Source organism: Rhinoderma darwinii, chromosome 2 (assembly GCF_050947455.1).
Source record: "Rhinoderma darwinii isolate aRhiDar2 chromosome 2, aRhiDar2.hap1, whole genome shotgun sequence".
NCBI lineage: Eukaryota > Metazoa > Chordata > Amphibia > Anura > Rhinodermatidae > Rhinoderma > Rhinoderma darwinii.
Genome location: NC_134688.1, coordinates 20,746,382 through 20,759,900, shown reverse-complemented (window position 1 = coordinate 20,759,900; position 13,519 = coordinate 20,746,382). Strand labels below are relative to the sequence as shown.

Sequence of the window (13,519 nt, the reverse complement as noted above, 5' to 3'; positions counted from 1 at the left end):
TTGCCCTGCCCACACTATCTTGCCGCGTTTTTTTGCTGCGTTTTTTGCCCGCTGCGATTGAGGACAGCAGACAAAAAACGCAGCGAAAAATGCATTTTCTGCCTCCCATTGATTTAGATGGGAGGTCAGAGGCGGAACCGCGGCAAGAAAGGACGTGCTGCTTTTTCTTTTTTCCGCGACTGGCTCCCATTGATTTCAGATTAAATCAATGGGAGGCGGTTTTGGAAGTTTTTTGGTGCTGATTCTGACGCAGTGTCCGAGTCAATATCAAGGCCCAAAAACTCTGTGAACTGGGCCTTATTGTTAGGGCTTATTCAGACGAACGTGTAATACGTCCGTGCAACGTGTGTGATTTTCACGCGCCTCGCACGGACTTATGTTACTCTATGGGGTCGTGTAGACTGTCAGTGATTTTCACGCAGCGTGTGTCCGTGTGTCCGCTGCGTAAAACTCACGACATGTCCGATATTTGTGCATTGTTCGCGCATCACGCACCCATTGAAGTCAATGTGTGCGTGAAAATCACGCCCAGCACTTCCGCAGCCGTATAAACTATGAATGAAAACAGAAAAGCACCACGTGCTACAAACATACAAACACAGTGTCATAATGATGGCGGCTGCGCGAAAATCACACAGTCACGCATCATACGCTGCTGACACACGGAGCGGTTATGGACCTTTTGCATGCGCAAAACGCCACGTTTTTTGCGCGTGCAAAAAGCACACGCTCGTGTAAATCCGGCCTTAGGGTAGGAACACACTAGGCATGAACACTGCGGATTTTATGCAACACATTTTATTGTGGAAAATCCGCAGCGTATCACAGTCGCAGCAGAGTGGATGAGATTAGAACAAATCTCATCCACACGCTGCAAAAATAATGGTCCTGCAGTGCGGCTTTTTGGCTTTTTAAGTCGCATGTCAATGTATTCTGTGGAATCGCTGCTCCTCTGATGCGGAAATGCTGCGGTTCTGCCGCAAAAATCACACAAGAGAAGAAAAAAAAGGCACTTTTTTAAATTGATAAAGTTTAGACTTACCCCGGCCGTAGTCCTGGTGACGCGATCCTCTATTCTTAACGCAGCCCGGCCTCCTGTCATGACGTTTCATCCCATGTGACTGATGCAGCGGTCACATGGTCTACAGCGTCATCCCAGGAGGCGGGGCTACGTTCAGAAGAGAGAGATGCGTCACCTAAACTACGGCCGGGGCAAGTCTAAACTTTTTTTTCCCTGCAGGATTCCCGCAGCGGACACGCCTCACCAAACCTGCGCCACTATTTGGTGCGGTTTTGCTGGCAGAATTCCCTGCGGCTCCCGGGATAAGCTGTGTAGTTTTACTCAGCATATCCGCCTAGTGTGTCCCTTATGATGTCGCTCCTGGAGCTGCTGCCGCTCTCTAAATAGGCAGTTGGTCCAGTAGAATTTGGAATTATTTTTTTTTGTGAACCAGCTTAAAAAAATACAAAACTTTTGTGTTAGGGCCTGTTCACATCACCGTTCGCTTCCGCTCCGGGGTTCCGTCTGAGGTTTCTGTCGGGTGAACCCCGCAACGGAAAGTGAAAGTGACAGCACAGCTTCCGTTTCAGTCACCATTGATCTCAATGGTGACGGAAACATCGCTAATGGTTTCCGTTCGTCACCATTCCGGCTGGTTTTCGGACGGAATTAATAGCGCAGTCGACTGCGCTAATGGTGACGGAAACGGAAGCTGTGCTTTCACTTTCCGTTGCGGGGTTCACCCGACAGAAACCTCAGACGGAACCCCGGAGCGGAAGCGAACGGTGATGTGAACAGGCCCTAACACAAAAGGTTTGTATTTTTTTAAGCTGGTTCACAAAAAAAAATAATTCCAAATTCTACTGGACCAACTGCCTATTTAGAGACCGGCAGCAGCTCCAGGAGCGACATCATAAGGGACACACTAGGCGGATATGCTGAGTAAAACTACACAGCTTATCCGCCCCGGTAGCCACAGGGAATTCCGCCAGCAAAACCGCACCAAATAGTGGCGCAGGTTTGGTGAGGCGCGTCCGCTGCGGGAATCCTGCAGGGAAAAAAAAGTTTAGACTTGCCCCGGCCGTAGTCCTGGTGACGCATCTCTCTCTTCTGAACGTAGCCCCGCCTCCTGGGATGACGCTGTAGACCATGTGACCGCTGCAGCAGTCACATGGGATGAAACGTCATGATAGGAGGCGGGGCTGCGCTAAGAATAAAGGATCGCGTCACCAGGACTACGGCCGGGGCAAGTCTAAACTTTTTTATAAATTTAAAAAAGTGGCTTTTTTTTTTTTTCTCATTTGTGATTTTTGCGGCAGAACCGCAGCATTTCCACAACAGAGGAGCGGCGATTCCACAGAATAAATTGACATGCTGCGGCTTAAAAAGCCAAAGCCACACTGCAGGTCCATTATTTTTGCAGCGTGTGGATGAGATTTGTTCTAATCTCATCCCCTCTGCTGCGACTGTGATACGCTGCGGATTTTCCACAATAAAATGTGTTGCATAAAATCCGCAGCGTTCATGCCTAGTGTGTTCCTACCCTAAGGCCGGATTTACACAAGCGTGTGCTTTTTGCGCGCGCAAAAACGTGGCATTTTGCGCTTGCAAAAGGTCCATAACAGCTCCGTGTGTCAGCAGCGTATGATGCGTGGCTGCGTGATTTTCGCGCAGCCGCCATCATTATGGCACTCTGTTTGTATGTTTGTAGCACGTGGTGCTTTTCTGTTTTCATTCATAGTTTATACGGCTGCGGGAGTGCTGGGCGTGATTTTCATGCAACCATTGACTTCAATGGGTGCGTGATGCGCGAACAATGCACAAATATAGGACATGTCGTGAGTTTTACGCAGCGGACACACGGACACATGCTGCATGAAAATCACTGACAGTCTGCACGGCCCCATAGAGTAACATAGGTCCGTGCGAGGCGCGTGAAAATCACACACGTTTCACGGACGTATTACACGTTCGTCTGAATAAGCCCTAACAATAAGGCCCAGTTCACAGTTTTTGGGCCTTGATATTGACTCGGACACTGCGTCAGAATCAGCACCAAACAACTTCCAAAACCGCCTCCCATTGATTTAATCTGAAATCAATGGGAGCCAGTCGCGGAAAAAAGAAAAAGCAGCACGTCCTTTCTTGCCGCGGTTCCGCCTCTGACCTCCCATCGAAATCAATGGGAGGCAGAAAATGCATTTTTCGCTGCGTTTTCTGTCTGCTGTCCTCAATCGCCGCGGGCAAAAAACGCGGCAAGATAGTGTGGGCAGGTCAAAATCTGCCTCAAAATTCGGTGCGCGCTTCCAGGCGGTCGCCGGTCCGCATGCGCGGGAGTTTGCGGGTGCGCGTGATCGGTCGCACGGGCGGCGGTGTTTGACGGCCCCCATGCTACCCAGGGCCGCCATCAGGGGGGGTATTAGGGGTACTGATGTGAGAAGCCCGGCCAAACCTAATTGAAAGGGGGGCCCGCAGCTCATGACATTCTTTTGGTGAAAAAAACGGGCCCCATTGCAGGGGCCTGTTTTTTTTCTACCAAAGGCAAGTCGCGGCAGTTTGCCGGGCCCCCCTTTAAATTAGGTTTGGCCGGGCCTCTCACATCAGTACCCCTAATACCCCCCCCTGATGGCGGCCCTGTGTACCATGATATAGTACTGGACGGAGTACCGTTAACAGGCGGTGCCACGGTAGGGGGGCCCAGAAAATGTAGCTGTAGGGGGCCCTGAAATTCCTGATGGCGGCCCTGGTAGGGGGCACTATTAGCCAGAGTCGAGAAACTCTGGAAAGTGCTCATCCTGCTCTGGTGAACTTGGTGTACCGATGAAGTTGGCAGCCACAACCCAGAGCTCACGGGGCCGATCTACTAATAATGTCTTAAATTCAGACAGCTTAGATCTAGACTAAATGCGCCAAATTTATCACAGTGCCTCATGCTGGATGATAAATTTGGTGCATCTTCAGACACTTCTGTCTAACTTAATACCACCTTTTGGTTAGAATAATTTAGACTTCTTCTAAAATAATATAAACTACGCTACTTTCAACTTGCTCACACCCCTTTCCAGCTAAGCCACGTCCAGGGCCAACTCCAGGTTAATGTGGGCCCTTGGGCGATACAGACTTAGTGGGTCCCTTTGTGGGGAAACTCACAGCAGCAGTAAAATGGCAGAAATCTGCAATTTGTGCTCTCATATAGAAGTTAGGCCCTGTTTATTCCCCCATATAGAAGTTAGGCCCCAGTTTGTTTCCCCATATATACAGTGCCATCAGTAGATAATACCAGTGACCACTGTAGATAGGGCCACACCCCCTTGTAGATAGCGCCACACACACCCCACCTTCCTGTAGTTAGCGCTATACCCCACCTTCCTGTAGATAGCGTCATTGGGGCTCACTCTAGGAATGGAATCCCGAGCCAGAGTGTTTCTGACTCTCTGACTGGGGATTCCTCTCCTAGAAGAGCCCCTGACATGTCCATCCATATATGGACATAAGCTCCCTCTAGGAGCAGAATTTCCGGGAAGTGCGTCTGCAATGCTTTGGCCGTGGATTCTGGTCCAGGAGGAGCCCGTCAGGGGTTTCCTTTAGGAGCGGACCGCAACGCTTTGGCCGGTGGATTCCGATCCTGAAGATCCATGACGGCAGCGTAAAGCACCCGGCGGATGAGTGGGCCCCCCAACGGCAGTGGGCCCCGGCACACAAAAATGTAATATCTGTTAATGTTTATGCTTTGGTGAACTGATTTTAAAAGTTAGGATACACAACCCCTCCCCCCCCCTTTTTTGCCTCCAATACACAGCAGTGCAAACTGAGCTATAGGTTTGCTGAAGGACTATCACCGTATTAACCCTAATAAAGTTCTATTCATCTCATCATCACACCAAAATGAAGTGTCCCTTGTATTCCTGCAATGCATGCACAATAGTGTAATAGCAAAGACTCTATACATACTCTGAAGGGACATTGTTAACTCATTTAGAGATGTAGCAGAGTTGGTTTAGTCATTTGGCACAATTCATCTTGATATTGGATTGTGTGGTGTGCTTTTAATAGAGCTTCCGTTAAATGATTGCGTTATATGTAATTAGAGAGCAGCTCTTGATACACAATGGAACTCCAAAAACATGAATGACACATTCAGCTCTGCTACATCTGCACAGCGGTTAGTTTAACAGCAACATTTGTCTTCTCTCTGGACTTTTCTAATGTCGCCATGTATATTCTCTTTCTTGTGCTTGTGTTATACATCTTACAAGCAGGTGGTAATCTTGACGGTGAACAGGGAATTTGAAGCAGTTTAGATGTAAAGCCTGGACGATCCTGGCTGCCTGGCCCACTTCATTATCTCTCTTCTCAAGTGTTATATTGGGGGCAGGCTGCGGACAAGAATTCTGATGAGAACTGTATATGACTCTTTTAGTTTGCTATCTACTTTATTAAATGGATTCCCTCGAGTTTTACGTTTAGCTGATTATAAAAAGTATGTGGGGTCAGTCCGAGGCAGCCGAGGCAATCGCCGTCCTTCTCCGACCCGCTGTATTCACTTATCTTATCTATCGTGATCTTCGTTATTGGAGGAAATGTTATTATTCACATTCTCAGTACGTAACACATAAAGGCTAAAGGGCATTTTACGCCGGGCGATTATCATGTGAAATTTCATAATATTGACTAAAAGTTCGCAATCATTGGCCGGTGTAAACTTGTGCAGCGATTGCACCATCAGCAACAAAAAAAATGACTCGTTTGTCGATCGCATTTTTTCTGATGACCTAACAATTATTGTTTGACGGCGATACATCCCACGTGTAGACAGGAGGTGCGGAAATATTGGACAAAGCGTGGCGAAGAAGACAAGCGATCTCAAAAGCGATCAAAATTCCCCAAAAATATTCCATTATTCTTACATATAATTCATAGTGCCACGTCCTGAAGGGGTTAATACACAAACTGTATCGAGCCATGCACCTGTGTGTCCATCACAGGACCACAACCCTTTTTTATCTACTGGAGATAAACAGTGAATGCTACAATTGCATGACAGCAAGCAGAGATCTGTTTGGGGGGGGGGGCATAAAAAAGTTAAATTAAAAAGAACCTATCACTGTGACTTAAGCCAGGGCTATACTGATACTTTTTATATTTCTACTGATTGATTCTAACTTGAGTGACAACTGCAGTCCACAAGATTTCATGCAACTCAATGTATTCACGTGGACTGCAGCTGTAGTTCAATAGTTAAAATCGATCTGTAGCACTACAAAAACTCTGTATAGCCCCGGCCTGAGACTTTTTGTAGTGCGGCTGATTGATTTTAGCTATTGAGCTACAGCTGCAGCCCACATGAATACATTGAGTGGCATGAAATCTTGTGGACTGCAGTTGTCACTCGATAGTTCAAATCAATCAGTAGCGCTACAAAAAGCATGTAGCCCTAATGATAAAAGGCGGATATATTTACTGTAAGAGATATATACAAAAAACAGGATACCCCTTTAAGATGGATACAAGTTCCTCTATAAGACGTGTGACTATGATCTACATGCCGCATATGTGACTGCACTTTATGGGGCCTCCTGGAATACTTCTTTAATTATGTATTTATTTTACATTATTTCCATAGGGACAAGTGGAAAGAATACAAACTGCAGAGGTTGTACTTTGTATGGATATGTAGAGACGTCCGAGCTTTCCTCTGGTTTGCTGATTTACTTTGTATCCTCCATAAAAAGGTAATTTAATGTTTGTCGCAATAGATTCCGCACACGAAAGCTCGTTTAATGGAGCCAATTACTTTACTGTCCATTCTCAGGCAGTGACTATAGATTTTGCTTATATCCCTTTCGTTCTTTGCTCGGCCACGCTCTTTTATTATTCTTACCCCACCAAACTCTCTTGGAAATCCAATTACTGCTTTTGAATTGAATTTGCGATACATTATTATATCAGGGTTCTGGTAATGCGCTATAATTCTAGTTGTTACCTACAATGTATCTGTACGAAGTAATGTAACAATTATTTTCAAGGATGTAAACACAAAATCATTGGAGCCCAAAAATAGACTCTGCCAAATGTACTACACCTTTATTAAAGAAGCACTCCGGATATTTTTTTCTTTTGCCTATATAGTGCGGCATAGGCTAATATTAAACAATAATGTAGAGACTTGTGTGGATGCCTTGTGGATACCTGTTTTAGTTAATGTGCTATTTATGGGTTGTCTGCCATCTTGGTTCCTTCTATCCCTCTGATATGATTCCCCTAATGCAGCCGAAATTTCCCATGATGCTTCTGGCTTTTCTGGAGGAGACGGAGTCTCATCACACTGCAACTGCTCAGTCATATCTAAGTGCAGTAAATAATGGATCAGTGATATAGAAAGTCTGTCCTCACTGTCACGGTCTGTGGGTATGTGGACCCACTAGGTCGCACTGCAGTAGCAGAGAGGCAGTTGGCCAAACAGGGCACCCATTCAATACAAAGTCCCGCACAAGAGTACCGGAATATTACAGACAGTGGCAGAGGCTTTAGCACGGATGGACACATCCACGCCAGATGTGGTGGATGACAGCAGGTGCAGTAGGACACGACTCCAACACTAACAGGCTCAGGAACAATAACACAGCACGGGAAACAGGATACAGGTAGCAGGGCACGGGAACAGGGTAAACACTAAGGGACCATTTGCAAGGACTAACATGGAATTACTAACAACGCTCAGGCAATGAGCAAAGGGTCAGGGCCTTTCTTATAGTCCAGGGTGATCATGGGCCAATTGCTGATGTTTTACACGTGTGTGCATTGGCCCTTTAAGGCCGGGCGCATGAGTGCGCATGCACCCTATGGGACACAGCAGAGTGGAGCGGAAGTGAGCACTGGCGTCTCCTGAGAAAGAGTTGTGGGCCAGCGCTTACCAGACCATAACTGCGGCCATTGAGGGGTGAGTAATCCCGATGGTCCACGGCCATGGATATTACACTCACATTGCAGAGTCTCAGTGTATTCCTATGTGATGCAACTTCAGCCTGTCTCCTCTGCCTCCTGCTAGTGATAGGTTTTTCCATGTCGGTTTTTACACAGGAGGCAGTGAGAAGCAGCATCTCGCAGAAATACAGTCGAGATACTGCACACAGCACTCACAGATAGTATAGACAGTCAGTGTGAGTCAGAGGAGTATAATAACTCTGCAGCTAATCATTGTATGGACTCGCCTATTATATCACTGCACTCCTGATCCCTTAGATAGGGCAGAAATTATTCCTTCAGCAGCAATTTATGCATGGGAGACATGCAAAGGAACAAGCAGGATGGAGCTGGGTGGGGTTGGGCAGTGTCTCACAGCTGCAGGTGGGATTTAAAAAGTGATGATGCAATCCCGTAGTTCGCAGGAAGTAATCTACACATGGGAGAAATTACCTCTTGTCTAAACATGAGAGCATGGTCTATTCTGGAGGTCAGACTGAGATCACATGGTACAGATTTTCCATAATAAAAGGGTTCATATATAGATGTAACTGAGCTGGGAAGAAACAAATGACATTGCTAGAATATTGCTGGTGAGTTAGAGTGATATATTCAAAAAAACAAAAAAATTTTGCAGAAAGATTCTTAAAAACAGAATGATGAACATTAACTTTAAAGCCCAAATTTTGTGCTAATAATATATTATAAATCAAATAAACCCCCTGCTTCTCTTTTACACAGCCATAGCGTTTAAAAATACAATTCTGGCTTCCTACAGCCACCACTAGGGGGAGCTAACTATATATGGATTTATATAGCTACTCTTGATCTCAGTGGCAGCTGTACAAGTTTCTCTGCAGTGATCTGCCCCTAGTGGCGGCTGAAGGAAAACCAGTGAATCTTTTGTACTGACAAGGGATCAAGGAATTTATTACTGATTTGCTATTTCAGACGGAGGGAACGCTGGGTGACTACCTCTCTGGTGGAAGTTGTAACAGGCACCAAATTTCTAAGAATCCGATATAGCTAAATAAATGATATATTGTATCCATTGATGGTTGGCACTGGCATAGCCTCAATCCTTATGGGGATCCTTGTGTCTATAAGCTTTCCAGCAGTAATACCACAGAGAGAGAGCATGGGACGGCTATGAAGGTTTTGGTGGGATGGGCCGTGACTCTGAATGGCACATCTGGCCTCGGCCATTGGCAACCACCAACCAACAGTGCAGTTACCTAATGGGTCCAAACTCCCTATTGTAAAAAAATGTTGGATAACAGAAGCCTTGACTTACTATGGTCTCTGTCTACAAATACAGTAAATTTCCTTTAATCTGGCAACCCAATAATCCAGAAAGTTCACTTCTGTGAACAGTGACAGTAGAAATGTTATGTTAACATTATATTTTGGGCCGTGTCCCTGAAGGTTCTCCTATCCTCACAAATGAGTGTCCTATACTTTTTAATGCAGTTATTTACGGTATCGGCGCCAAGCAGGTAAGAAAGGACGATACTTGAAGATGGTTTCTTGAAAAGGTTTTTCTTTATTCAAATGACAACGCGTTTTGAGCCCGTACTGGTCTCTTCATCAGGTCTATTGTACCTGATGAAGAGACCAGTACAGGCTCGAAACATTGTCATTTGAATAAAGAAAAACCTTTTCAAGAAACCATCTTCAAGTATCGTCCTTTCTTGCCTGCCCGGCGACAATACTGTAAATAACTGCATACAATTATTCAAATACTCCTTTATTTCTAAACTTGATTCCCGCAAGGAGGACTCGTAGTCCCAGGGATCACAGTGGGTGGCAGCCGGCTTACACATAGAACTATACCACAAAAAAAAATCTCGGTGGAGCGCTGTCTCCCCTTAATTTCTTCAAACCTCATATGTACCTATACTTTTTAATGACCATCTGATAAAAGTATTTATACTGTAATAATGGAAGAAACCTTCCTATATACTACATTAATTCAAAATCCCTATGACATGGGTAGGGGCCCATTCCCCTTCAGAGGCAAATGTGGGATTTTTAAAGGGGGGTTTCCAAGTGGGTTGGCGCCCACAACGGAGACTGCAAAATGCCCCCCATTATATGGACTTTACCATAAATGACATCATACACTTTTACATGGGGTGTTTTGGGGTTAGTGATAGTATTCCCGTCATACTCCTGGTGGTCTAGACTGGTTTAGCAGTTAATACCTTTAATACCTAATATCTCTAGTGGGCTAAGGTGAATAAGGGGTTAATATTGATATGCATTCATTATACATGGTGGTTTTGGGTTAATATCGAAAATCCCTGTTGGTCCATGATGTTTTAGTTGGTAACACTTTATATTTATTATAGATTATTATATTTTTTAAGATGGTGCAGGGGTTACTGGTGTCTCGGGCGGGAAAGTGTGTCTATAATATAATATAATGTTATTGTATTTAATAAGCAGCTCCAAAACTCTTATAAAGATTGCGGCTCTGTTTTTTGTTTTAAATCCCCTAGTTCCTTTCACACATCCATTATGTAACATGATACAATTCTGTCTTCCTGCAGTTGCCACTAGGGGGAGCTCACTGCACAGGGATTTGACAACTCTCATTAAACTCAATAACAAATTCATATACAGTGCCCCTACTGGTGGCAGAATGAATTACAGACTTTAACTATATTTAATTTTTCTGGAAGAGCTCAGAGCGGGATTTACAAGTTCTAGATAGCCCCCCAGGAGCGCCTCACACCCTTATGATATCTACCCTTTAAAGCTGGATGTAGTATCTATGATCCTTTCTCAATCAGTATGTTCTCTGAGCAAAACTATGGAACTATTAAAGCTCACTGCTTGATAACTTCTTCACTTCCTTCGCTCTTACACTCCATCTATCATGTATCCCGTTCCCTGCAGCCGGCAGTCGGAGCTTCTCCAATGGGCTATCTAGTGGTTAAATAAATCAAGAGTTGAAGGAAAAGCCTGAAAATGTGAGAACTGCTAGAAAAATGAGCATCTGCAGATTTCAATACGACTCCTAAAGGCCAATGTACATGTAAATTAGTCAGTATAATGGATCTCAACCCCCGAGGACCAGATACATTTTTCTATTCTTCCTCTTTGCTTTACGGCAGTCATAACTTTTTATTTTTTATTTGGCTTAACTGAAGGAGGCTTTATGTTTTTGCCAGAGAAGTTGTACTTTATGTAGGTGCCATTTTTTGCTACTTATACTGCACATTAGTATATCATTTCTATTCATTTTTGTTTTGTCAAAAATGCAGGAAAAAAAGCACTTCCGCTGCAGTTTTTTTTAAAAATTTTTATACTGCATACACCAATCAGCGTAAGCGATGCTATACATTTATTGTGCAGGTTGTTACAGTCGTGACACACCAAATATGTGTATATTATTTCATTTTTGGGAACTTATACTTTAACAAAGTTTATTAATTGTAAGAAAAAAATGCCGCTTGTTTTTTTACCCTTTTTTTTTCTTCATTTAATTTATTTAATTTATTTTTTTAAATTGTAATCTTTTTTAAATTTAGATTTTTTTAACTAAAATGTTCTGGCGTATATCTATATGCCAGTACTTTAGCATGTGTACTGATAGTACACAGGCAGTTGTTAGGAGCATACCTCAGTGTGCCCAAAAAACTGAAATATGGTCAGACAGCCCTGGGGTCCTAGTTATGGGTCTTGTTTGCATCACAGGAATCCCTGTGATGTGATCAAAGTGGGGTTGTCCCCCCTCATTCTTTCCTTCAAAGGGTTAAACGGCAGAGTTCAGCAGTTACATTGATCTCCACCGTTAGAGCTGGGCTGTGGCTGTCTATTACAGCTGTTGCCCCGCTCCTGATCGGGCACTGTCTGCTTTTGCGCAAACAGCGCAACAAAAATGCTTGTCCTGATGCCTCAACTGGGCAGCAAGCAGACCAAAATAAAGAGAAACTTGCACAGTCATTTTGATTTTAGGTCCACCATACTGTGCTGATTCATTTTATAGCTGTTTTACCAATACAGAGCTCCAAATCCCTTCACACAACCAGTTCTTTCTGCCTGTAGTCACCACTAGAGGGAGCTAACTGAAGCTACAGCTACCATTAAGCATGCTATATAAATCCTTCTGCAGTGAGCTCCCTCTAGTGGAGACTAAATGCATAAAAGAATGTTATCTCTTAACTCTATGGTTGTGTGAAGGAAGGTCAGTGGTTTGGATCTCTGTATTAAAATGTAATCATTTAAAGGGGCTCTGTCACCAGATTATAAGCGCCCTATCGCCTACATAATCTGATCGGCGCTGTAATGCAGATAACAACAGTGGTTTTTATTTTGAAAAACGATCATTTTTTTAGCAAGTTATGAGCAATTTTAGATTTATGCTAATTAGTTTCTTAATAGACAACTGGGCGTGTTTTTACTTTTTACCAACTGGGCGTTGTACAGAGGAGTGTATGAGGCTGACCAATCAGTGACCAATCAGTGTCCTGCACTTCTCATTGTTGCAGTCCAGCTTCTTTCACTGCACAATCACACTGTAACAATGAGAAATGTATGATGCTGATTGGTCACTGATTGGTCACTGATTGGTCAGCGTCATACACTTCTCTGTACAACGCCCAGTTGGTAAAAAGTAAAAACACGCCCAGTTGTCTATTAAGAAACTAATTAGCATAAATCTAAAATTGCTCATAACTTGCTAAAAAATGATTGTTTTTTCTATATAAAAACCACTGTTGTGATCTACATTACAGCGCTGATCACATTATGTAGTAGATAGGGCACTTATAATCTGGTGACAGAGCCGCTTTAAAGAGTTTTTCTTTGTTTTTTTCATAGACCTAATACAGTAAAATAATAAAGACAAGTGGCCGTTTTCATCTCTTTCTGCAATGGGCATAGAATTGGAAAACCAAGCACCTATATATTTCAATGACATATATTTCTTCCCAGGTCCCCTACCATTGATAACTGCCATATGTAAAAAGGCTGCTGCGATTTGTTCTCATAGTGACTTCATATCCATTGGTCATGTGATTATGAGAAGTGACACAATTAATATGGCAACACTTTATACTTTATTCCAAAATACTGTATAAACCTATTTTTAAAAATCTGTCCCACTGTGTCCAATCACTTCAAGGTACAGATGTAGCTGTCTTTACCTTGACTTTTAACGCATTAAATACACAGTGGCTAGATCCCTTATCTTGACTTTTTCAATGACTTTTCAATGGCTTTTGTTGTGTGATATCACGTGGCAGCAAGTCATCAGAGTCAAGATAAAGATGGCTACATCTGTATAGGACATTCATACATGCCAACAGTCCATTTTTGTACTGGACCGCAAGAGAGGCCAGTTTATTCACATTTGCATTAAATGGATGGCGGGACTTTCAAATGTCCCTCAGTTTGGTGTAGTGTGAAGCACTGATGGCGTTGTGTTTATAAGGCACGGAGACACCTGGTAACATAATTTGCAATAAAAGAGCAACAATAGGCTCCTTTTTTGGAATATATAGCGTACACTTTCCTTGTACCTACTGTGTGTTCTCTTAACGTCATAGT

The 13,519-nt window shown here is 43.7% G+C and overlaps 1 protein-coding gene across 1 annotated transcript in view; it reads left to right on the top strand.

Moving 5' to 3' along the window:
• The window catches only part of NOX4 (NADPH oxidase 4), a 160,417-nt gene that overhangs the window by 136,259 nt on the left and 10,639 nt on the right, over positions 1-13,519 (top strand). Inside the window, exon 15 of the mRNA XM_075851448.1 lies at positions 6,624-6,732. Within this exon, the coding sequence (XP_075707563.1) occupies positions 6,624-6,732 (109 nt within the window). The remainder of the gene's footprint in view (positions 1-6,623; positions 6,733-13,519) is intronic.